The 26464-nt window shown below is 43.0% G+C and overlaps 1 protein-coding gene across 5 annotated transcripts in view; it reads left to right on the top strand.

Annotated features, from left to right (window-relative positions):
- The window catches only part of mkln1 (muskelin 1, intracellular mediator containing kelch motifs), a 162830-nt gene that overhangs the window by 52858 nt on the left and 83508 nt on the right, over positions 1–26464 (top strand). For 4 of the 5 annotated variants that reach the window (XM_038811817.1, XM_038811816.1, XM_038811819.1 and 1 more), the window contains 3 exons: positions 6700–6892; positions 11132–11209; positions 13003–13068. In XM_038811817.1, coding sequence (XP_038667745.1) covers positions 6700–6892; positions 11132–11209; positions 13003–13068 — 337 coding nt within the window. Of the gene's footprint in view, positions 1–6696; positions 6893–11131; positions 11210–13002; positions 13069–26464 lie in introns of all 5 variants that reach the window. The other variant, XM_038811821.1, reaches the window with a different exon arrangement.

Genomic DNA, 26464 nt, shown 5'->3' with positions numbered 1-26464 from the left:
CTGTTCTAAACTGATCTTTTAATTGAATTCCTTAATTACAATTTATTTTTTGATCTGATAAACTAAATGGGTTTTACTAAATGTTTTTAAACTAATTTAGCTCTTAAGTTGCAAAACCAAAGCACCATGAGGAAACTGTAGAACTTCAAAAGGCGATGCTGGTTGGCGGACATGCAGCAAATGAAATTTAATGCAGAAAGTATGAAGTGATTCAATTTCGTGAGAAGAAAGCAGAGAAACAAGATAAAACAAAGGGTACAATTCTAAAAGTGGGTGCAGGAGTAGAGGCACCGGGGATATATGTGCACTAATTATTGAAGGTGACAAGACAGGTTGGGAGCACGATTAATAAAGCATATAATCATCTTGGGCTTTATAAATAGATGCATAGACTACAGAAGGAAGGCAGTTACATTTAAACTGTATAAAACACTAGTTTGGCCTTGTGTTCAGTTCTGGGCATTACTTGGGGAGGATGTGACAGCAGGAGAGAGAGTGCAGAATTATTCATGAGCATGCTTTCAGTAACAAGGAACTTGTGTAGAAAGATTGGAGAAGTTGGGACTGCTTTCTTTGGAGAGAGAGGTTTGAGAGGAGGTTTGATAGAGGTATTCCAAATCATGAGGAAATTGAGTTTACCGTGATAACTTGTATTAAACATGTGAAGGGTTGTGTTTTATAATCTATTATGTAATAGTTTCTGCAGCAGCAATGTTTGGTACTCAGTATCACTTCAATCAAGGAAGTAACTAGTTCCAAAATTTAATTTTAACTATTGTTTCATTTATTGAACTGCATAGAAACCTTTAAAATGGTTGAGAATACCCATTTATCACCTAGATTGAACTGAACACAATAGATTTATCAGCTTTATCCCACTTGTGTTCCTTTACATCAGGCTTGTCCACCGTTTTTTGATTGAGGGGCCACATTTCAATTTTTCTCCTCTTCATAATTTGCTGAGCAAAGAAAACTAATGTCAAAGCAAAAAATTGATAAGAAAAATGAGCCTTGAATCAAGATGACCCTTGGAGTGTGTGTGTTTGGCTCAGATTGCTCGCTCAATCACCCTCACCGACTGAGTGGGTGTAAGGGCGAGTGAAAATCCTGAGATTGGGAATGAGCGGCGCACATTCTCGCAGTCTCTCCCCCTCACGCCCCGCGCTCCCTCACGCCCCGCGCTCCCCCGCGCTCCCTCGCGCCCCGCGCTCCCTCGCGCCCCGCGCTCCCTCGCGCCCCGCGCTCCCTCGCGCCCCGCGCTCATCCCACTCATTCACTCACATCCACCAAGCTCGGGAGGCCTGCAGATGAGATTTGGGATCATAGATCATAGAATTTACAGTGCAGCAGGAGGCCATTCGGCCCGTCAAGTCTGCACCGGCTCCTGGAAAGAGCACCCTACCCAAGGTTAACACTTGCACCCTATCCCCATAACCCCATAAACCAGTAACCCCACCCAACACTAAGGAAAATTTTGAACACTAAGGGCAATTTATCATGTCCAATCCACCTAACTTGCACATCTTTGGACTGTGGGAGGAAACCGGAGCACCCGGAGGAAACCCACGCAGACACGGGGAGGATGTGCAGACGCCACACAGACAAGTGACCCAAGCCGGAATCGAACCTGGGACCCTGGAGCTGTGAAGCGATTGTGCTATCCACAATGCTACCGTGCTGCCGGACTCTCTCGCTCTCTCTCTCTCTCGCTCTCTCTCTCGCTCTCTCTCTCTCTCTCTCTCTCTCTCTCTCTCTCTCTCTCTCTCTCTCTCTCTCTCTCGCTCTCTCGCTCTCGCTCTCGCTCTCGCTCTCGCTCTCGCTCTCGCTCTCGCTCTCGCTCTCGCTCTCGCTCTCGCTCTCGCTCTCTCTCCGCCTCCGCCCCTCCCTGTCAGGCATTTTCTCCGTGATTCAGCATTTCTCCTTTACTGGAAAATGTTAAATGGTCACTTTATGAACCTCTGAAATGCACCATCATTGTGCTGAAAATTTCCGCTTCCTCCTATATCTTAGTGATCAGTAACTGATATATCAGGTGAGCAGCATAGAAGTAACCATTTCCCTTTGCTCACTGGATTTTGCAGTCTGTTCCCAGGATTTTAGACTCTAACTGCTAAAATGTTATGCGTACAGAAAATGTTGATGTAAGCTGAGCCTAGCATCCAGTGCTTTTCAGTCGAGAACATTCAACAGTATTTGAGAGCAGGGGACGCATTCTAATTGTTTGCAGAGTGCTGACTTTTTTTTCCGTAGTCATTTTAAAGGCCTTGTTTGAGTGGGAGTTGAATTTACTCCAAAAGGTTCACAGCAGCTGAGGCCAATTATTTGTTCACCTACCGTAATTACAAAACCTGTTTAATTATAGCTGTCGCACCTCTCTCTTATTCCTGCATTTACCAATGAATATTTATCCAGTCACACTTGTTCAAAGCATCCAGTAAATTTGGAATCTCGGGTTGAATGACTGCACTTGGAATCATAGAACGATAAGCACAGAAGGCGGCCATTGAACCAAGATGTCCTGTACTGACTGTTTTGATGGAGCTATAAAACTATTTCCACTGCCTGTTCTCCCTGAGCCCTGTAAAATCTCTTGCTTCAAGTATTCAATTCTCTTGTAAATATTACGATTGAACCTTCTTGTACCACTCTTTCAGGCCGTGTCCACATCTCAACAACTCACTTTTTTTTGAGCGTCATCTGGTTACTGACCTGTTTGTCACTGGAAAGAGTTTCTTTACTCTATCAAAACCTTTATGATATTGAATACCTCTATAAAATCTTCCTTTAATCGTTTCTCTTTTTAAAATAAATAAATTTAGTACCCAATTATATTTTTTCCAATTAAGAGGCAGTTTTGTGTGGCCAATCCCCCTTCCCTGCACATCTTTGGATTGTGAGGGTGATGTGGGGAGAATGTGCAAACTCCACACGGACAGTGACCTGGTGCCGGGATTGAACCCGGGTCCTCAGTGCCATAGGCAGCAGTGCTACCCACTGTGCTACCGTGCCGCCCACCCTTTAACCGTTACCTGCTCGGTTTATCTCGTCATTCCTGTTATCATTCTGGGAAATCTCTTCTGCACCTTCTCCAAGATCTTAACATCTAAAATGTTGTATCCAGAATTTACCATGATACTCCGCTTCAGGCTGAACCAGTGGTTTAGAAATAGTTGGTATATTTATCTTGTTTTTCATCTGCTCTTTCTCCATAAATGAAACAAGAAACCCATTTTTTAAAGCAGCCTTATCAATCAACCTTGTATCCATCCCCCCAACCACCAAGTCTCTGCCCCTGCACTCCCCTTTAAAATTATGCCATTTTGTTTATATTGCCTCCTTGTTCCACAGTTTAATGTGGAGTTTCATGTGCAACTTGTCCACCCATTTCTCCCATTTTCTGTTTTTCTGTCTGTTGCTATCATCATACGTTTCCAAGCTTCACGTCTTCTACACACTTTGTAATTATATTCTGTAAAGCTACGTCTTAGTCACTGATGGAAATCAAAACAACCAGAGTGGGGGACAAACAATATACCTGCCATTTCTGGGAATTCTATGTCCACCTCTCACCAGGCTGGAAAAGAACCATCCACAACCTCTCTGCTTTCTGTCCCTTAGCCAAATGTTTACCCGTACTGTGACTACCCTGTAATCCCATGGACTTTAACATTGCTACCATGGCAGATGATGAAGTTGAATTCAATTAAAATCTTGAATTGAAGCATGCAACCATTGTCCATTATCATAAAATGCCATCTGCTTCACTAATGCCCTTTAGAGATGAAAGACTGCCTGTCATCTTCATCTGGTCTGGCCTGCATGTGACTCCAGACCCACAGCAATGTGGATGACTCTGAAATGGTCTAGCAAGCCATTCTGTTGTATCCAACCGGTATGACACGTACAAAAAGGAATGAAACTGGACAGATCACCTAGCCTTGACCTAGGCATTAGCAATGACAATGGTAAACCCAGCCCTGTTGGCCCTGCACAGTCCCCTTTATTAGCCTCTGGGGGCTCGTGCCAAAATTGGGAGAGTTGTCTCACAGGCTAGTCAAGCAACCACCTGACAGTCATGCTCACAATCATACCCGAGAGACACTGCCTCAGACACAACCATCTCCATTCTTGGCTGCGTCCTGTCCTACCACAGGACACATTATACAGTTGGGAAGGTGTTGCCCTTGGAGTCCTTAATATCGACTCTGGACCCTTGAAGTCTCATGGCATCAGATCAAACATGAGCAAGGAAACCCCCTCCTGATTACCACACATGTTTTGGCCTCAACTACTTCCTGGTAATGAATTCCACAGGCTGACCACTCTCTGGGTGAAGACATTTCTCCTCATCTCCGTCCCAAATGGTCTACCTCGTATCTTCAGACTGAGACTCCTGGTTCTGGACACACCCACCAATAGGAACATCCTTCCTACATCTACTTTGTCCAGTCCTGTTAGAATCTACATTCAGTCTGGTAAACCTTCGCTGCACTCCCTCTATAGCAAGAACATCCATCCCCCTCCGATAAGGAGACCAAAACTGCGCACACTATTCCAGGTGTGGCCTCAGCCAGGTCCTACAGCAAGACATTTCTGCTCCTGCACATTAATCCTCTTGATATACAATATACCATTTACCGCCTGCTGTATGTGCATGCTTACCCTAAGTGACTGGTGCATAGTTACATCAAAAGGTAAGAACTCCTGATATGGAGAAACTAATTGAAACTTGCACCTTATTTGTAGCTTCAGTTCACTCGCTGACTTCCTTACCAACCAGCTTTTTCTGTTGGACCAAAGATCAGTGCATCACCCCGTTGAGGTATCTGATTACAATTTCTCTTCTGATGTACATGTGAAACTTTCTACCTATAAATGTTTGGTTGAGTCCATGCACTCCGAACATTGATAACAGCTCTCTGAAACTTGGGATCCATTATAGAAGGACACTTCTAGTCAGCAGCTGGACACTTCATATTAATCCGCAAGTGTTGCAAGAGTCACTTGTGAAGTTCAGTGACACCAAGTTAGAATTGTTATACACTTGAAATCGTTTTGAAGATATTACAATTTGAAACCTAAATTCCTCTAACATGCAAAGACTAAAACCTAACAGTACTGCAATATAAAGCTAAATCAATAGCTATATAATATTGGAGCACTTTGCCTGTTTAGAATAGTAACACATGAGCGCGGTGCATTACAACTTCTGTTTATGGCTTAACAAGTCGTCATCTTCAATCTTCTGTGACACAAGTTTAAAAAAACTAAATTTATTCTCCGACCCCAGGGCCTTGAATCTGTATGCTGCAGTTGTCCATCCTTAAATTAGATATTAAATTATTTTTTTTAAAAAACCTGTTTCCTTCAGGCTCAGGTGATGCCAAGAGGCTGGGCAGAGTTGAGCTCTCACCGACTAAAAGCCTGCCTACCTGCTGCACATTCGCACCGCGGTGCGATCCGTGTGTCAGCGTGACCCTCGCTGTCGGGCACATGCCGCCCTCTGCTGGCAGCCACTATAATTATGCGTATATTTTCAAATCTCTGATTTGGGCATGTGGTTCTTGTCATTAAGTTGCCAGCAGAAAGACTCAGCTGATGATGGAGCTGCGCTCCGAAAGCTAGTGATTCCAAACATACCTGTTGGACTTTAACCTGGTGTAGTAAAACTTCTTACTGTGCCCACCCCAGTCCATCACCGGCATCTCCACATCACAGCAGAAAGAAGGCATTGAGTCACATTATTCTGTTGCATTACTGTTGGATATTTATCAGAACCTTTTTGAATTTTATTTGTCAACTGTAACTAAGATTTCTTGATAAAACACCTTTATTTTGCATTCATGTAGTTACTAAAAATTTCATGTCTTCAAGATGTTCACTTGGATTCTTTGTCTTTGGTCAATTCTGCAAGCAGAACTCAGTGTACTTACGATTGAGTTTATCCGTCTCCAATATCTAGCCATATAATGGTATGATTAAGTACTGTGACAATCAAGTGCTATGTTTCATGAGCTGGATGCTGCTTGCCCTGCACGTGCCCCCTCCGGGTTCTAAAAGGCAAACTGATTCTCAATTTAGTGAAGCAAATTGATGTTCATGGGTGTTGAACATTGCATCTTAAGGACTGTGTGCAGTTTTGGCCTCCTTATTTAAAGCAGGATGTAAATGCATTGGAGGTGGTTTAAAATAGATTGATACCTGGAATAAGTTTTATGAGGAAAGGTGAGATAAACTGAGCTTGTTTCCACTGGAGTTTAGAAGAGTTCTTTGTTTGCAGTATAAAAGATACTTAATGGTATTGACAAGGTGAATGCTGCAAAGATGCTTCCTCTTGTGGGCGAGTCCAGAACTAGGAGCTCTGTTTTAGGACAGATGAGAACTTCATTCCTCTGACAGTCGTGCAACTTTTGGAATTCTCTGCCTCAAGACGGTAGAGGCTGGGTCATTTTTAAGGTGGAGGTGGGTAGATTTTTGTTTGGCAAGGGTATCAAAAGTTATCGGGGTTTGATAGGAATGTGGAATTAGCAACACGAGCCGATCGGCCAATATCTTATTAAATGGCAGAGCTAGCTCAACGGGCTGAGTGGCCTACTTCTGCTTTTATTTAGTCTGTTCGTGTGATTGTGGAGCAAGTGTGGAGACCAAAACTTCATAGTATAAAAATGTTTTTTTCACTGTTTCCTTATGTTCCAGTAGTACCGTGAACAAGAAGCAATTAGGTTATGCCTGAAACACTTTCGCCAGCACAACTACACTGAGGCCTTTGAGTCACTGCAGAAGAAAACAAAGATTGCATTGGAGCATCCAATGCTAACTGAACTGCACGACAAGCTGGTTCTTAAAGGTGACTTTGATGCTTGTGAAGGACTGATTGAAAAAGCTGTCACTGGTGAGTGTGCCCATTGTCTTGATGCTTTTCCGTCCAACCAAAGCAAATAAAACCATCAATCCAGTGCAATGTTTTCCATAACAGATCTTGTACTTCATTCTGATGTGTAGTGTGGATAAGAATGATCTATGCCCACAGACAACTTAGTTTGTGCTTAAAGCAGTGTTGCCTGTTTCACATAAAATGCATGATGGACATTACAAAGTTACAGATTTTTACATGGAATTCTATTTGTATAATAGGAGGCAAGCGTGGGTGGCTTAATGAATGGCTGTATATACTTTTGAACATGAAGTGTGTCTAATTGGCTTTCCTTCAGATTTCCTTCTCTGAATCAAAACCCGGTGAATTGGACTAATTGAAACCTTCTGCAAAAAATAAGATTACTGCAAATGTAGATCCCTTTCAGTCCAAATTTATAGTATAGAGAATGAGGAAATGGCAGAGCAATTAAACAACTACTTTAATTCTATCTTCACAGAGGAAGATGCACAACTTCCCAGAAGGGCTAAGGAACCCAAAGATCTAGTGAGGAGGAGAAATTGAAAGAAATTAGTATTCTTAAAAAAAAAAGTGCTGGTGAAATTAATGGGACTCAAAGTCGATTAATCCTCAGGGCCTGATAATCTACACCCCAGGATACTAAAGGAGGTGGCCATGAAAATAGTGGATCCATTGGGTGACGTTTTCCAAAATGCTGTAGATTCTGAAACAGTCCCAGCAGATTGGAAGATGGTAAATGTAACCCTGCTATTTAATAAAAGGAGGATGGGTGAAAATAGGAAATTACAAACTGGTTAGCATATCAGCAGTAGCAGGGAAAATGCTGTACTGTTCTATGTTCGATGTTCTATGCGATAGCAGGACACTTAGAAAAAAATTAACAGGATTACACAAAGTTAACATGGATATGCATCTTCAGTGTTTGACTTTTACCCCAATTTGTCTACAGAAATGATTTGTTCAGAAAAATAATGATTAGGAAAAGGTTTCCATCTGTTCTCTTTTATGTTGAGCTGAAGTTTTCGAACAAAAATGTGCAGATTGAAAACCAGTTTACTTGGAAATATTAATACGCTGACATGAATGATTTGGTTGCATAGCTGTAAAAGATTTAACAAAGAATAATGGAAGTTATTAAAAAATATTGCAGGAATGCTTCTTAATGGACAAAGTTATTTAACTTGATCAAAATGAATAATTTTATTTTGCACCTTGGTCTGTGGCCCAAGTTATCCCATTCTAGTATGGTGTTGTCTGCTTGCAGGGCTCTCCTAAACTGAGTTTAAATACATTGTGACTCTGAAAATCATTGATATTGGTTTTCATTCATGTAGTATTAATGGGGCAATTTTACATAAACGGTATATCTTTGAGAACCTATTTTAAAATCTTTTTTATTATTGATTTGTGTGATATGGGGTTCGCTGGCAAGGGTTAGGGTTAGCCTATCCCTAATTGTCTGAAAAGTTGGTGGTGAGCTGCCTTCTTCAATCACTGCAGTCCATGTGGTTTAGGTACTCCCACAGTGCTGTTAGACTCGTAGAATTGAATTTACAGTGCAGAAGGAGGCCATTCAGCCCATCGAGTCTGCACCAGACCTTGGAAAGAGCACCCCACTCAAGCACACACTTCCTCCACCCCATCCCCTTAACCCAGGAACCCCAATTAACCTTTTTGGACACAAAGGGCAATTTAGCATGGCCAGTCCACCTAACCCGCACATCTTTGGACTGTGGGAGGAAACCGGAGCACCCGGAGCAAACTCATGCACACACGGGGAGAACGAGCAGACTCCACACAGACAGCGACCCAAGCCGGGAATCAAACCTGCAACCCTGGAGCTGTGAAGCAACTGTGCTAACCACTATGCTGCCGTGTTAGGAAGAATGTTCCATATCTTGACCCAGTGAAGGAACAGCGATTTATTTCCAAATCAGAATTGGGAGTGGTTTGGAGGAGATCTTGCAGGCGGTGGCATTCCCAGGTTTCAGTTGTCCTTGTCTTTCTAGGTGGTTGCTTTGTTGGTTTGCTGTCGAAGGAGCCTTCATGGGTTACTGCAGTGCATCTTGCAGGTGGTCTGCAGTGCATCTTGCAGGTAGTGTGCATTGCTGCCACTGTGTATTGAAGGTACAGGGAGTGAATGTCTGGATGGGATGTCTATAAAATGGGCTGTTTGGTCCTGGATGGTGTCAAGCTTCTGAAGTTGCCTGGACGAGGTTCTCCAACAAAACTTGAGTATCCAACTCACTCCTTGTGCCTTGTAATGGTGGACAGGCTTTGGGGAGTTAGGAGATGTGTTACTCAGCACAAGATTTCTAGCCTTTGACCTGCTCTTGTAGTCACAGTATTTATTGGCTAGCTCAGTTAAGTTTCTGGTCAATGTCCAGGTCTTGCTGCATTTGGACATGGACTGCTTCAATATCTGAAGTGTTTGGTATGTGCTGAACATTGTGCAAACATCAGCTAACATCCCCACTTCTGACCTAATGATGGAAAGAAGGTCACTGATGAAGCAGTTGAAGATGGTTGAGCCTAGGACACTACCCTGAGGAATTCTTGCAGTGATATCCAGATGACTGACCTCCAACAGCCACGACCATCTTCCTTTCTGCTAGGTATGACTCCAACTCAGACTTTTGCCCCATGATTCTTGTTGACTCCAGTTTTGCTCAGGCTCCTTGATGCTGCACTTGGTCAAATCACCTCGTCTCTGGAGTTCAACTCTTTTGCCCTTGTTTGAACTAAGGTACTAATTAGGTCAGGAGCTGAGTGACCTTGACGAATCCCAAATTAAGTGCCCGTGAGCAGGTAATTGCTGAACAAGTGCCACTTGATAGCATTGTTGACCACCCTGTCCCTCACTTCACTGATGATTGAGTGATGATTTAAAAAAAAAAAAAAAAAAAAAAATTTTTTTTAGAGTAACCGATTCATTTTTCCAATTAAGGGGCAATTTAGCATGGCCAATCCACCTAGCCTGCACATCTTTAGGTTGTGGGGGTGACAATCGGCAATGGTTTGATGGTCATCATTGGATCTTTAATTCCAGATTTTTATTGAATTCCGATTTCATTTTCTGCTGTGGAATGCAACATTGGTCTGCAGAGCTTTACCCGTGGCTCTGGATTACTGGTCCACTGGGAATATCAATATGCCTCTCCCTTGAACCAGAATTTGGAAGAGCTAACAAAAGCAGGTTTTACAATTGATGATAGGTTAGGGCTAGGCATAGGGATGGGAAACATTTGCTGTTGAAGATCAGCCTCATATTTACTTCTCTTAGAGGCAAAATGTGTTCTTTTTGCTGCTAACCTATAGAGTTGCCATGACAGTTTGCAAGTTTCAGTTTTGATGCATTAAGATCGGGAAGCCTTAGAGTCCAGGTTTCACCCAAAACTTGTATTTTTAAAAGCTGCTTTTTAAAATTGAAAGTGTTTCTGCTAACTGACTAAATAAGTCAGCTGCCTCAATTGGATGCTTGAGTTCTCAATTTTAGTCATTTCGTACTAAACCTAGTCGGTGTTTGTTATAACGTGCACGAGACGCAAGAGGTTGGAGCAATCCGTCTCCCCCGAGTCTCCCCCGAGTCTCCCCCGAGTCTCCCCCGAGTCTCCCCCGAGTCTCCCCCGAGTCTCCCCCGAGTCTCCCCCGAGTACGAGCTCCCCTGCTGAGGGGGCGTGGAACCCAAGGACATTCATGATTGACTTCTATATAAAGTCGGCCAGGTAGGAACCAACAGAGCAGACCCAGCTGGGATCTGATGTATATGGTAAATATAATTGCCTCGCAATAAACATAGTTTTCTTTTCACCTACTCGAGTTGGACTCGTCTAAGGCCTACTAAACTGGGGTGTTTTATCAAACAATTTCTAAACCTAAATTCTCCTGCCATTTCTGCTTTCGACCATTTAACTTGTTTTTTGTTGCTGATGTGGTTTTTATATTTTTCTCATGACAAATGAGCTTTACACAATAGGGAAGGATGTGTTTTTATGGACATGTGATCTGTAATCCCAAATTAAATGTTGCATTCCACATATGCCATTTGTGAAATTAATTTAGTGACACCCACGTGTTTCTCTTAAAAATAATGTTGCTGTTTTGACCAGGCAATTGATGTGCCAGTGTAAATGAAGGAGAGAGGAGTGCAAATAGGATGTTAAAAATATGAAACCAAGAAAGCAGTACTTGTTTTCTGCCTGTGGAGTAACATCCAAAAATGTGTTTCCATTTCAGATGGTTTGTTTAATCAGTATATCAGTCAACAAGAATACAAGCCCAGGTGGACTCAGATCATTCCTCAAAGCAGCAAAGGTAAGGAATGCTGCAGAAATGTATTGGATTTAATGAATTGTTTTGGCATGATGAATTCAGTTTGAAAAAATTACGTTTTCCCCTCAATAATTTGAACAAGTCGCATTTAACAAAAATTGTACGAATTTGATTTGAACTGGGCTGTTCAGCAGATGTTTGTCTGCAAGTTAAGTGGATGAAGCTAGAACTATGCATTTTCAATTCATATGCCTAGTCAAATTTTCCACAAATCTCTTGAAGCAATTGGGGCATGATGAGCATCTTTGAAGTGCAGTGACCGTCTGTGTAAACAAAGGCAGTAAGCTATCTTGTACAGTGGGATCTCAGAGTGAGAGAATGACTGCCCAGTGCAGCTTTTTTATGCCATTGGCAGCAGGAAGAACATTGACGTCCTTTAAATAGCACCATTAAATCTTTAGCATTCATTGATGTAGGGAGTCATGTCTTTGGTTTTTTAAAACACCCCCCCCCGGATACAACTACTCTCAAACACCATTATATGAAATGAAAACTTATGTGCTTCACTCCGTAATTAATGAACAGATGAATTCTTCTTGGTAATAGTTTCGAGATGGAGCCTCACACGTGGGTGGCAAACTTAGTGATTGAGTCAACTTGGATTTTGTGGTTTGGTTTTGAATGGAAGATTTTCAAAAGTAGTGTAAAATGTGCAATGCAAAAGAGCCTTCCTGGTCAGCAGAGGCAGTTTTTAAAAACAAGAGAAAAGCAGTTCTTAGCCTCTAAAGGAACCAGTCGTAATTTGAAATGGATTCATGGTTTTAAATTCAAACAGGAAGGAGGAAACCTAAAACCACTTAACCAAACACGCCTGCTCCTTGTTTGCTCGGGTGACTTCCTGAAAACTTATTTAGACCTCGACATTAAAATTACTGGGCAGCAATCCATCCATGAGAGTATTTTAAGGGGCTGGTTTAGCTCACTCGGCTAAATCGCTGGCTTTTAAGGCAGACCAAGCAGGCCAGCAGCACGGTTCGATTCCCGTGCCAGCCTCCCCGGACAGGCGTCGGAATGTGGCGACTAGGGGCTTTTCACAGTAACTTCATTGAAGCCTACTCGTGACAATAAGCGATTTTCATTTCAGTTTTCATTTTCATACATGAGAGGTTTAAAAAACCCATATTTGCAAAGGCTGTACAGTGTAGATTTGTGGGGGGGGGGGGGGGGGGGGGGGGGGGGGAAATCCTCCTTGACATTTGGAGCTTTTATAATCTTTTATGTCACAAGTAGGCATACATCAACACTGCATTGAAGTTACTGTGAAAAGCCCCTAGTTGCCACATTCCGGCGCCTGTTCAGGTACACAGGGAGAATTCAGAATATCTAATTCACCTAACAAGCACGTCTTTCGGGACTTGTGGGAGGAAACCCGGAGGAAACCCACGCAGACACAGGGAGAATGTGCAGACTCCGCACAGACAGTGCGGAGATCGAACCTGGGACACTGGAGCTGTGAAACAACAGTGCTACACACTGTGCTACCGTGCTGCCCGTTATTATTATTCAATAATAAGTACATTGAGTTTCAAAAATATTCAGTTTTGTTTTTAAAGTGGTGCAGCAATGTATTGACTGTTTTCAGCCAAGTGAACCCTGCCTCCAGGTGCCTGCTTTGGCAAGAGTGCCTTTGCTTGATTGATCCAAATTTGTTTGCTGAAAATGCCTTGATTTGCACCCACTGATGTTTTGTTCAAGTTTGCTTTGCGTTCCGATGCTGACACTGTGATCCTGATGCTACTTCAGACAAGTTCAAAGAATTTTACATTTTCATCCAGGTGATGGAGACGACAACAGACCTGGAATGAGAGGAGGTCATCAGATGGTAATTGACGTTCAAACAGGTAAGGAAGTTAATATATTGAACCAGGCGGGTAGAGTTAAAATAACTTGATTTCTAAGCAGTGAAACAAAAATAGTGTGTGCAGTTGATAAACAAAAGACCGGACCAGAAATTAACCACTTTCATAAACTCTTCAATCTGTGAAAGTGTTGTCAAGGGGCTAATAACATCCTGTTGTTTGTTCCATACAAGAGCTAATCCATGTCAACACCGAAGATTAAGCTATTATCTGTACTGGAAATTGCTATGTGAACGCTTTTCAGAATGAAAAGCAATTTTGTACCTGTAATTGTAGGTTATGTATGACAGCAGGACATAATTTTAGCTTGAAGGACTTTTGGCATGGAGGGGGTGGAATGGGGAGGTGGCATGTAATCCGTGTATTGTATAAAAATGCTTTGTGCCGTTCACTGTGTTGTCTCTTTTGAGATGCTGATAATTTTGCCTGTACCACGATACGTCAACGTATGAATTGGCTGCCAAGGTGAATGGCTGACTTGAGAAGTGAAGACATACACAAGTGAAAAGTAGAAGGTTCTTCAACAGTCCAAAATAATAATCTTTATTGTCACAAGTAGGCTTACATTAACACTGGCATGAAGTTACTGTGAAAAGCCCCTAGTTGCCACATTCTGGCGCCTGTTCGGGTACACGGAGGGAGAATTCAGAATGTCCAAATTACCTAATAGCACATCTTTCGGGATTTGTGGGAGGAAACCGGAGCATCCGGAGGAAACCTACGTTGACACAGGGTGAACGTGCAGACTCCACACAGACAGTGACCCAAGCCGGGAATCAAACCTGGGACCCTGGAGCTGTGAAGCAACCCGTGCGAACCACCGTGATAGTTGTTCTGACCTTTTCCTCTAAAATTGCCGAGTTTAGGTCATGAATAATCAAAATAGCTGGCATTTTTCTGATCTGAATGTACTAATGGAATGCAGTGGTTATCGAAACTGAAATGATGTATAATAGTTTCAATCGGGGAAGATAAATTAGGTTTGTTTCAAAACTGGTCCTACTGGTCATTTAGAGTAATGACAAGATCACTGGAAAGGCCGAGAAAGAGCTTGACTGTGCCAATAGCAACAGTGCCTTACAAACGTCACTTGCAGCAAGGGGGAGTGATTGCATAGTCTGCAAGGGCTGCCATTGGAATGAACAGTTTTAGTTCAAAAATGAAAGGCATCGAAAGTGCTAACTAATGTGCGTATTTTTCTTATGCAATTTGTAAAAGAATGCTTGCTGATTGCAATGCATTATGCAGCCAGGATTGGATTCTCTGAATTGTACACTGAGGAATGTAATCTTCTAGCCAGCTGCTGTACAGGCAATACTGAGCAAGTCTCTAATTTATGGGGCTCATAATGTGCTTGTAGTTTTGGGACGAATAAGATGCCTGATGGAATTCTTCCAAAACCCAGTTTGTCCTGTCCATTAACAAAGGAATTTGATCTTTTCAATCTGCATTGATCTCTTTATTGTCATTCTTTGTGCAAATCTTTAATTAGTCTTGACTCATAATGGCTCCTGAAACTTAATGGTTCATGTTAATTTAAGTTGTTTATATTTAAACTGAAACCTACCAGTAATGTTCATGAGGCATAAAGATACAGAGTGACTCTGAGGATACCGGACCAGACCCAAACATTTTTTAGAATACCGGGCAAGAAACCCAGTTTATCAGTTAAACAGTTATTAAACACAAGGAAAAACTTAAACCTACTGTCTATACCTGTGCCTAACTCAAATTAAGCAATCCAATATAGTTCAAATGCCACTTATGAGTAAAGTTAACAAACACATTACTTAATTGTGTTGTCCTTTGCAAAGAGGTCCTTTTCAAGAGCAGATTTATACACTTCTGCTCAACCTAGCAGCATTTGGCAAAACTGCTGTTCAACTTAAAATCCTTCTGCCTTTTCATACTCAAATCCTATGGCAAACTGCAAAACTACAGACAGATCTGGCTCCTCCGGTGAATTACATCATCTATACCACTAAGTTCCAGAACCTGCTTAGCTAGGACTGAACACCAGCCCCCCATAAATTATCTGCTCTCTGGTAATCTCTAGCAATCAAAATACAATTCCATTAACCCTCTATAGGTAAACAAGTAAATGGTTAGAATAAATTGTGATCTCAGCTTTTACTGCTTCTTGATTACAGCTTTAGCAGGCACAGTCCAGATACCTTAATCTCGGTTCTTTAATATCACTGCAACAAATATATGCCGTAACCGAGGCTTTTAAAAGCCTGACTTCAGCAGATATTATTGGCTATCTGGATTTAAGTTGTTTATAGAGCAAGATAATGACTGACTGTGGTAATAAGAAAAGAAAATGCTGGAAAAACCCAGCAGGTCTGTCAGTACCTTTGGAGGGAGGTATAAAACATGATGACTTTATTCTGTAGGAGAAGGAGTGGAGCAAAGAAGGTGGTCCGGGATAGGTGGGAGCTCAGGATAGATTTGAAGAAGATTGACCTGGTCACAAGACAAAGGAAATGGAAATGATAGTGTTAAAGATTAAGGAAGGTGCTAATAATGACATAATGGTCATATAGCAAAATATATTAATAGCAGAACAGGGATCAGTGCACAACGATCAGTGCACAATGACCAAAGTGTTGGCACAGAAAATAATGTAACTGTTCTCAAAATGTTTTACTGCTACAATCTTATTCTTCACACAATGATGCAGGTACAATATTCGTGCCTTGTGTGACCTAAAACAGCGGCAGACTTGCCATTTTGTGGGGTCTCGTGCTCGTCTTAATTTATGGGCCCCCTCAGTGATCCCCCCCCATGACGGCACACCCACCCACCCTCTTTCCTCTGAATGCAAAGGTGCAAGCCTTTAATGCTTTCCGACTTGTAAAAACCCACCTGTATTGATAATTGCTGAATTGAAAGCCAAGCTTGCCTCTTGCCAGAATGACTGTAAAGGATGGTCAATATTGCGATGTGTGTCTTGAGGCGATCAAATTGGAACTTGCTGAAGAGCAATAACATAGAAAAATCAGCCGATGACATGACTGCAGCGCAGGCTAGTGTAGGGCAGAATGAGGCAATCTAGTACAGGAGCAAATATTCCAATCAACATGACGCACATGCTACCAATCAGTATATTTCAGAGTCTCATTCAATTTTTAAAATGCACTTACTTCCTTCCTCACAAAATCAAAGACATTATTGCTATTTTGAGAGTGGAGTGTCCAGTGAGTCCAAGCCCAATGTCAGTGGCTCTGCGTCTGCAGGATTCTGTTCTTTTTTATGAAGAGACTTGCTGAAGGTTAGAAACGTATAACCAGTTACATCCATTATCAGACCAGCACTGGTCCCTTTTGAAAAACAATTTAATCAAGAGAACATGGAAGATGGACAGAGCTTAAAAATATTCTTGCTTCATCTCTTGTTGGCATGGAAAACTAGATAGCTTTTTTTCCTATACTTTTCACAATCGTCAATTGCACCATCGTAGGTAAAATCTTGTAAAGACACTATCAATCGTCAGTATTGCTAAACTTGTCAAATCTTTCTGACTCCGCTTACTTTGCAGATAATTTTTCACTCTTCAATACAGAAAAAGTAAGTTCACCGTGTACATCTATGTCAGGTATTGTTAAAAATATTTTCAGAATGGTTTCCACATTTGGAAAGGTTGCCTGAAAACCATGTAGAAGTCTGTACAAATAAACTGGTGACCTCAAAACATGGAGCTCATTATTATTGATCAAATTAATGAATTGTCTCATTTCATCTTCAAAAAGATTTGTCTTTGTGCTCCTGGCAGAATTCACTTAATTTCTTCCTGCAGTGGATTTTAGCTTTTACATTTGAAAAGCACGCAAAATGACAACAGTTATCTTTAGAGATTCACTTCTACTCTTCAAATGCACCATTATTGTTTCACAAAGACTTGTAACAGTCCTAAGGACCATCTTATTTCCCTCTTAAAGTGATTTCATTGTCTCCAGTTTCAGCGAAAAATAATTTCCTGCGTCTTGTTACACTTCCCATTATCAGAGCGACTTGTACTTTTTGCTAATGTTAGTACCTCTGCTTCCACCAAGGTATAGTCATTTCGATGGGCTGAATAGCCTCCCTTTGAACTGTAGGGATTCTATGGATTCTGAGCTGGAGGGATTCTATGATTTCTATCTCACCATGACTTCAACTTCTGCAGTTTATTCAAAACCTCTCTGATCAGTCAAATTTTATGCATCACCTTTCTATTTGTTTTTTCTCCTGAGGCGCCTTCATTCACTGTTGCATATGGTTGTGTGCATTTATTTATTCAGTGGAAATTATATTCCAAAAATTAACTTCTGAAAAACTGCTATTGTACCTGGCAAGAAAGTGATCTATTTGCTCTGAATAAGAAGTTGAATTGCAACTGCATCTGATATTTAGATAGTTACTTTCTATGGATTGATTCTTGCTGGACAGTCAGTATATTTTGCTACTGGTTTAGTCTGTTTCAGAAAGTGTTAAAAAAAATGAACACTTAATACCATTCTAGAATTAAGTCTTTGGGTTAGGCAAGGGGACTGCAAGAAGATGATTGTCCCTCAATTCAAGCTGTTGAGTTACTCATTTGTGATAAAGAGCAAAGAAAAACTCACTTTAGGTATTTGGCGGTGCAGGTTGCCCGGGAGTGGGAAGGCTTTGCAGATACAACATCACTAGTTTGGTAGGGAGAGTAAAAGCCGACCTGGCGAGGTGGGGTGGTCTCCCTCTGTCACTGGTGGGTCGGGTGCAGGCGGTTAAAATGAATGTGTTGCCGTGATTTCTGTTTATTTTTCAATGCCTACCGATTTTCCTGCCAAAGTATTTTTTCAGGGAGATTGAAGGGAGGATTACCTCGTTTATATGGGGAGGGAAGGTGGCCAAAGTGAGGAAGGTGCTGCTACAGAGGGGAAGGCAGGCAGGAGGTTTAGGTCTCCCGAACCTGATGTACTACTACTGGGCGGCGAATGTGGAGACGGTGCTGTTGCTAAATGTGCTTTACACTTAATTTGCTCTGTTTAATCACCTTGCTCTAGAGTCGCCAGGTATCTTTCTGATACCACCACGAGGTTCAAGTTCAAGTGCTGATCAATAACTCAATACACCAGTTAGTAAAGTTCAAATCAAATCACATTTATTATATATACAGTCAATCGCTACTCATGCATAAAATACTACTCACTAGACTATTTCTAACACTAATAGGCCAATACTTAGCTTTGGAAAAGGGACCCACTAGGTCAGGGGAACAATTGGCCTCTCGTTCGATCCTGAGTCTACAGGCTTCCAGCTGGTATGGACTAATGGTTAGAAGCGCCTATCTCGTAGTGTGCGTTGACTGGACACTTACTTGGTTGGTGCAGCTGCTAGGCAAGCCTCTCCGAGTTGAGAGTCACGGTCAAGAGTTCTTTGAGAGCTGCTAAGAAGAACAAATTGAACTTGGGGACTCCACTTTATAGTCCCCAGGGGCTTCGTGCCCTTTTGGGCGGACCCCGTACCTGGTTCCAAGTGATTGGACTGAGTTCTGATCACTTGGATCGATTTCTCCAATACTGGAGCTGTTCCCTGATCGCTGGACGGTTCCTAAGTGTCCGTTGGCCTTCCTTTGTCTTGGCTCACGCTGGCGCCGAGGAGTCTGGTTTGGTCTTGATTACTCTTAATGTTACCAATTGTTCCTGGGGATCGCTCATTACTATGCAGATGGTTTTTGGTTTTGAGTCTGTCTGGGTTCGGCAAGTCCTAATATACAGGAAACTTTGCACCTGCTTGTTTCTCTGTCCTTGGCTGAATTTCCCTGCATTCTTAGCGAATCTCCATTTTAAAGTCGGGAAGTGGCCAACCCAGGTGGCTACAGTGCAGACCTGGGTCAGAGGGGTTGATTCCCAGTGGGTCAGAATGGAGGAGAGTTCGTGCAGGGGGTCGGGACTGAAGGCATTAGCAACAGTGCTGCTCCCGATAGCTCCGGGGAAATACTCAGGGAGTCCGGTAGTAATAGCTTCATTGAAAATCTGGAGGCAGTTTCGCCAACACTTCAGGTTGGGGGCAGGGTCGAGGGAAATGCCGATCCGGGAGAACCACAGATTTGAGCCAGGGAGGTGGGACGGAAGCTTTCAGAAATGGGAAGAGAAGGGAATTAAGACTCTAAAAGATTTGTTTCTTCGGGGTCGATTTGCAGGATTGAGGGGGCTGGAAGCGAAGTATGGGCCGGAGCAGGGAGAAGTGGTTAGGTATATGCAGGTTCGGGACTTTGCCAGGAAGGAGATTCAGAGCTTCCCGGAGGAACCGGCCTCCACGTTGTTGGAGGAGGTGCTGGTGGCAAGTGGACTGGAGAAGGGGACAGTGTCAGCAGTATACGGAGCTATGTTGGAAAAGGATAAGGCACCACTGGAGGTGATCAAAGCAAAGTGGGAGGAAGGATTGGGAGAGGTTATAGAGGAGGGGGTCTGGTGTGTGGTGTCCCGGAGAGTGAATGCATCCACCTCGTGTGCGAGGTTGGGGCTGATACAGCTGAAGGTGGTGTACAGGGCGCACCTCATGAGGGCAAGGAAGAGCCGATTCTTTGAAAGGGTAGAAGATGTGTGTGAACGTTGCCGGGGGGGGGGGGGGCGCTAATGACGTTCATATGTTCTGGTCCTGTCCAAAGCTTGGGGAGCACTGGAAGGAGGTGTTTAGGGTAATTTCCATGGTGGTGCATGTGAAGCTGGACCCGGGTCCCCGGGAGGCCATATTCGGGGTGTCGGATCAGCCAGGGTTGGAAACGGGTGCGGAGGCAGATATCATAGCCTTCGCCTCGTTGATCGCCCGAAGGCGGATCCTGCTGATGGAGAGCGGCCTCTCCACCCTGTGCCCTGGCGTGGCGAGGGGACCTGTTGGAATACTTGACCCTTGAGAAGGTTAAGTTTGAACTGAGGGGAAGCTCGGAGGGGTTCTACAAGTCACCCTATAAATATGACATCTACAAGTCATATTTATTATGGATAACATTGAACATTAGTTTGGGGGAGGGGGGCTGTGTATGTTGAAGATGGCTATGGGTAATCTCTGATTCCTTTTTTTTCTTTGTCATTTGTTGATGTTAACATGGGGGCTGATGTCTGGGCATGGTGGGAGGATGGGATCGTTGTTACTGTTATGGGGTTTGAGATATTTGTTGTTGGTTATTGATGTTGGGTGTAAATTCAGGAGAAAAATTGTGAAAAAGGATGAAAAAGGAGAATAAAAATATTTAAATTTAAAAAAAAAAGAACACAGAAAAGTACAGCACAGGAACAGGCCCTTCGGCCCTCCAAGCCTGTGCCGATCATGCTGCCCGCCTAAACTAAAATCTTTTGCATTTCCAGGGTCCATATCCCTCTATTCCCATTCGATTCATGTATTTGTCAAAATGTCCCTTAAACGTCACTATCATCCCTGCTTCTACCACCTCCTCCGGCAGCGAGTTCCAGGCACCCATTACCCTCTGTGTAAAAAAAAAAAAACTTGCCTCGCACATCTCCTCTAAACCTTGCCTCTCGCACCTTAAACCTATGGCCCCTAGTAATTGACCCCTCTACCCTGGGAAAAAGCCTCTGACTATCCACTCTGTCTATGCCCCTCATAATTTTGTCGACGTCCACCTGTCGCCCAAGTCTCCAAACTATTTAAATCCTGCTGTATCTTCTGACAGTCCTCATCGCTATCCGCAATTCCACCAACCTTTGTCGTCTGCAAACTTATTAATCAGACCAGTTACATTTTCCTCCAAATTTATGTGTACTACGAACAGCAAAGGTCCCAGCACTGATCCCTGCGGAACATCACTCGTTACAGCCCTCCAATCATAAAAGGATCCTTCCATTGCTACACTCTGCTTTCTATGACCTAGCCAGTTCTGTATCCATCTTGCCACTCGCCCCTGATCCCGCGTGACTTCACCTTTTGTACCAGTCTACCATGAGGGACCTTGTCAAAGGCCTTACTGAAGTCCATATAGACAACATCCACTGCCCTACCTGCATCAATCATCTTTGTGATCTCCTTGAAAAACTGTCAAGTTAGTGAGACATGACCTCCCCTTCACAAAACCGTGCTGCCTATTGCTAATACGTCCATTTGCTTCCAAATGGGAGTAGATCCTGTCTCGAAGAACTCTCTCCAGTAATTTCCCTACCGTTGACGTAGGCTCACCGGCCTGTAGTTTCCTGGATTATCCTTGCTCCTCTTCTTAAACAAAGGAACAACATTGGCTATTCTCCAATCCTCTGGGACATCACCTGAAGACAGTGATGATCCAAAGATTTCTCTCAAGGCCTCAGTAATTTCCTTTCTAGCCTCCTTCAGTATTCTAGGGTAGATCCCATCAGGCCCTGGGGACTTACCAACCGTAATATTTTTCAAGACGCCCAACACCTCGTCTTTTTGGACTCAATGTGACCCAGGCTATATACACACCTTTCTCCAGACTCAACATCCACCAATTCCTTCTCTTTGGTGAATACTGATGCAAAGTATTCATTTAATACCTCGCCCATTTCCTCTGGCTCCACACATAGATTCCCTCGCCTGTCCTTCAGTGGGCCCACCCTTTCCCTGGCTACCCTCTTGTTTTTTATGTATGTGTAAAAAGCCTTGGGGTTTTCCTTCACCCTATTTGCCAATGACTTTTCGCGTCCCCTTTCTGCCCTCCTGACTCCTTGCTTAAGTTCCTTCCTACTTTCCTTCTATTCCACACAGGCCTCGTCTGTTTGCAGCCTTCTTGCACTGACAAATGCCTCCTTTTTCTTTTTGACAAGGCCTACAATATCTCTCATTATCCAAGGTTCCCTAAATTTGCCGTATTTATCCTTCTTCCGCACAGGAATATGCCAGTCCTGAATTCCTTTCAACTGACATTTGAAAGCCTCCCACATGTCCGATGTTGATTTACCCTTAAACATCCATCCCCAATCTAGGTTCTTCAGTTCCCGCCTAATATTGTTATCATTAGCCTTATTTAGCACATTCACCCTAGGTCCACTCTTATCGTTGTCCACCAGCACTTTAACACTTACTGAATTGTGATCACTGTTCCCGAAATGCTCCCCTACTGAAACTTCTACCACCTGGCCGGGGTCATTCCCCAATACCAGGACCAGTATAGCCCTTTCCCTAGTTGGACTATCTACATATTGTTTTAAGAAGCCCTCCTGGATGCTCCTTACAAACTCTGCCCCATCCAAGCCCCTAGCACTAAGTGAGTCCCAGTCAATATTGGGGAAGTTGAAGTCTCCCATCACAACAACCCTGTTGTTATTATTCATTTCCAAAATCTGTCTCCCTATCTGCTCCTCTATCTCCCGCTGGCTGTTGGGTGGCTGTAGTAAACCCCCAACATTGTGACTGCACCCTTCTTATTCCTGATGTCTACCCACATAGCCTCGCTGCCCTCTGAGGTGTCCTCCCGCAGTACAGCTGTGATATTCTCCCTAACCAGTAGCGCAAATCCTCCACCCTTTTTACATACCCCTCTATCCCGCCTGAAACATCTAAATCCTGGAATGTTTAGCTGCCAATCCTGTCCTTCCCTCAACCAGGTCTCTGTAATGGCAACAACATCATAGTCCCAAGTATTAATCTAAGCTCTAAATTCATCTGCCTTACCTGTTATACTTCTTGCATTAAAACATTTGTACTTAAGGCCACCAGTCCCGCTGTTTTAAGCAACATCTCCCTGTCTGCTCTTCCTCAGCCATACTGGCCCTATTCCCTATTTCTCCCTCAATTTTATTTCACCTTCTGACCTATTGCTCCGGTGATGTCCTCTTTTACTGTCCACATTCACTATGGAGGTTTGCACAAGTTAGATTTCCATTCTGCCTCTGCTTTTGTTCAGCCTTCTATTAAATTAAAGTGAAGTGATTTAAGAAGGAAGTTCCAGAGAGCATGGATAAGGCTGCACGATTGATGATTGGTCAAAGGGAGGGTGAAATTCACATTTAGCCTAACGCAATCAAAGTTGCAGCAGATTGCAGAACTGGGGAGAAACAAGGGACGAAAATTAGCTTAGTGACAGGAGGCTGAAGGTAATGGTTGAAGGTTATTTTTGTGACTGGAAGCCTGTATCCAGTGGTGTACCGCAGGGATCGGTGTTGGGTTGCTTGCTGCTTTTAGTGCACGTTAATGGTCTTGATGGTGGTGTGGTAAATAGTGAGGAAGAAAGCCTTGGGTTACTGGACGGCATAGACGGTCTGGTCTGATGGGCCGGATAGTGGCAAATAGAATTTAACAGTGCAATGTGTGATGTGGTGCACTTTGGGAGGACTAAAAAAAGGCAAGGGAATACACAATGAATGGTCGGATGCTATGAAGTACAGAATACCTGAAGGACCTTGGGATATAGATCTCTTGAGGGCAGCAGGACAGGTAGATAAGGTGGTTAAGAAGGCATATGTGATATGTGCCTTTATTAACCAAGGCATAGAATAGCAAAGCGCAGGGAGGTTATGATGGAGCTGTAGAAAGCATTCATTAGGTCACAGCGAGAGTACTGTGTGCAGTTCTGGTCATCACCCTATAGGAAGGACGTGATTGCATTAGAGAGTATGCAGAGGTGATTCACCAGGATGTTGCCTGGACTGGAGCATTTCTGCTATGAAGAGGGGCTGGTTAGACTGGGGTTGATTTCCTTGGGGCAGAGAAGGCTGAGGGCGAACCTGATTGAGGGGTACAAAATTGAGGGGGGTAGATAGGGGGGCAGCAAATTTTCCCTTTAATATAGGGATCAATAACTCGGGGCATAGATTTAAGGTGAGGGGATTTGAGGAAAAATGTTTTCACCTAGATGGCAGTGGGAATCTGGAACTCGCTGCCTGAAATTTTGGTAGAGACGGGAACACTCGACATTCAAGAAGCATTTAGATGAGCACTTGAAATGCCGCAGTATACAAGGCTGCAGACAAGTGCTGAGAATTGGGATTAGAATAGATAGGTGCTTGATGGCGGGCACAGATACGATGGGCCCAAGAATCCCTCTGTGCTGTAAAACATCATGACTCTTGTGACTGAAATGAGATAAGATTTTCAAATTGGCTTTAAGGGGACGCCAAGAGTAATATAGAACATGATGTCTCAGTGGGACTGACTGATACTGATTTCATGGTTTCAGTAAAAAAATTATTTGAGTGTTGTAGAACTCTGGAAGCATGAAAGGATATTTCTGCAAATTGCATCAGTCAGTTCCACTGACATACGTCATATAGCACAAGGTTGCTGCTGATGTCCATGAAGTATTCAAGGATGACTCTGTTATCGCCACAGGAAGGGGAGAAAATGGATATTCGAGGGATTAAAAAAAAGGCTGCAACTGCTTGGTTCACAGTACTGTCAGGAAATGAATGGACAGAATAATAGAGTTTTACAAGAAACAGTTGCAGGTGATCCCAAACTGATTTGATATTCAGTCTGGACGGTGTGGGGGGGGAAGCGGAAGAGGAGGAGTGTGGTCTGCTGACCTTTGTTTGGCTCAGTTCTGCTAGGAAGTGAGGATTGTGCCAGATTTGTGTTCAATAAGGCTGTTGTGATGTTATGGTTTCTGTGAGCTGTGAGAATTTATGAACATAGAAGACTCTCTAAATTGAAACACAGTGAGTCTATTATTGAAGGGTAATTGGAGTTAATGAACTATCATAACCTTATTTAAAAATACAATGATAGCCAAGTGTTTCTGTTTCTCCCCCCTCCCTTTTAGTTTGCTTACTGGGGAAAAGAAAAATCATCACGTGAAAAGGATCAAATAAATGGGCTTCAGCTATTCTTCATGAAAAACATCATCAAGCTTTTTGTTCCCCTCTCCTTTCTGAAATAGCTCACAGACATGCAGAACTGAAGTCAAGGAGCACGAGACCTATTATGTTTATAGATCCCAATGTTGTACAATGCTAATCTTGTTTTAATTCTTGGAATACTGTGTGGTCCCCTTACCTAAGGAAAGAATATACTAGCGTGGAGCCATCCAGAGAAGGTTCAATTGTTTGATCCTGGGCACGGAGTAGGTTGGGCCCGTACTCATTGGAGTTTAGAAGAATGAGAGGTGACTTTATTGAGACATATAGAATTCTCAGGGGGCTTGACAGGGTAGATACTGAGACGGTGTTTCCTCTTGTGGGAGAGTCTAGGACCAGAGGGCATAATTTCAGAGGAAGGGGGTCACCCATTTAAGCAGAGATGAGGAGGAATTTCTTCTCTGAGGGAAGTGAATCTGTGGAATTCTTTACCGCAGAGAGCTGCAGAGGTTGGGTGGTTAACTATGTTCATGGCTGAGGTAGACAGATTTGTAATCAGTAAGGGAATCCAGGGTTATTGAGATATGGCAAGGTTGAGGATTGTCACATCAGATCAGTCATAATTTCGTTGAATGGTGGAGCAGAGCCGATGAGCCAAGTGGCCTCCTTCTCCTGTTTTACAGCTCTATGGTAATCCCCATGTGCGGCGTTTCATGTTATGGTGCAGTTATTTATAGATGCATTGTAAATGTCTTCATATTTGAATGAGTTATTTCTCTTTCAGCTGGTTAGTTTCTATCCAGATATTCATCCTAAACTGGTAATTTGTATCTCCCAAGGAACAGAGCTTCAATTTACATGAATCCTCCACCATTTTGGGCAGACATCACTTTTTTTATTTTAATAACATTTTTGAAGAAATTCAATATTTTCATGGAGGAGATTCTGTAGCCATAAATACTTTGTTTTAGCTGTGTTATGATCCTAGACCAGAGTGCCGTGTTTTTGGGACCGATCCGATTAGGGACCAATAAAGTTTTGTTTAAAGTAGACAAAGTTTGAGATTTAAGGCACTTGCTCAGAATAAAGACACAAGATTCCATTAGTTTTGAACAAACAAAAATCAACTTTACTAGGTCAAAAAGATGAAACAATTTACAATATTAAATATTTCAACTTGCATTCTAGCATTCGGGGTTAATTTGAGGTACACTTGAATTAACAGGCAAGCTGTGGACAAAAACATGACACTAACGTGAATAGCAAATGTGACCATGATAGATTCCACAGATTTCTCAGCAACCACCCAGATGTTAGTAAACACTGAGTCAGCCAATCTCATTGAAACTCTCCCTCATGAGGGACCGCCAGACCGTTCACACTTCAAGTTCCTCACAGCTTCCACTCCAACTTGACTACCTCAATGACTGCCCGCCTCCCAGGGTTGCCGTCTCATCACCCGAGACTTTGTTCTCTTGGATTACCAAGCCTGCACCCCAGTCTCTTAACTGCACAATTTCAACTCTTTAGTTCGCTGGGCTGGGCCTGCATTACCCTTTGCTTCACCAAGCTCCAATCTCCCCAGCTACTCCAAACTTCAAATGGCTCTCGCGGCTTTTTCTTAGCCAATGACTGTTAGCCATCTTCTC

Source organism: Scyliorhinus canicula, chromosome 11, assembly GCF_902713615.1.
Source record: "Scyliorhinus canicula chromosome 11, sScyCan1.1, whole genome shotgun sequence".
Classification (NCBI taxonomy): Eukaryota; Metazoa; Chordata; class Chondrichthyes; order Carcharhiniformes; family Scyliorhinidae; genus Scyliorhinus; species Scyliorhinus canicula.
The sequence above is the reverse complement of the archived record's forward strand: the minus strand, read 5'-3'. Positions and strand labels throughout refer to the sequence as shown.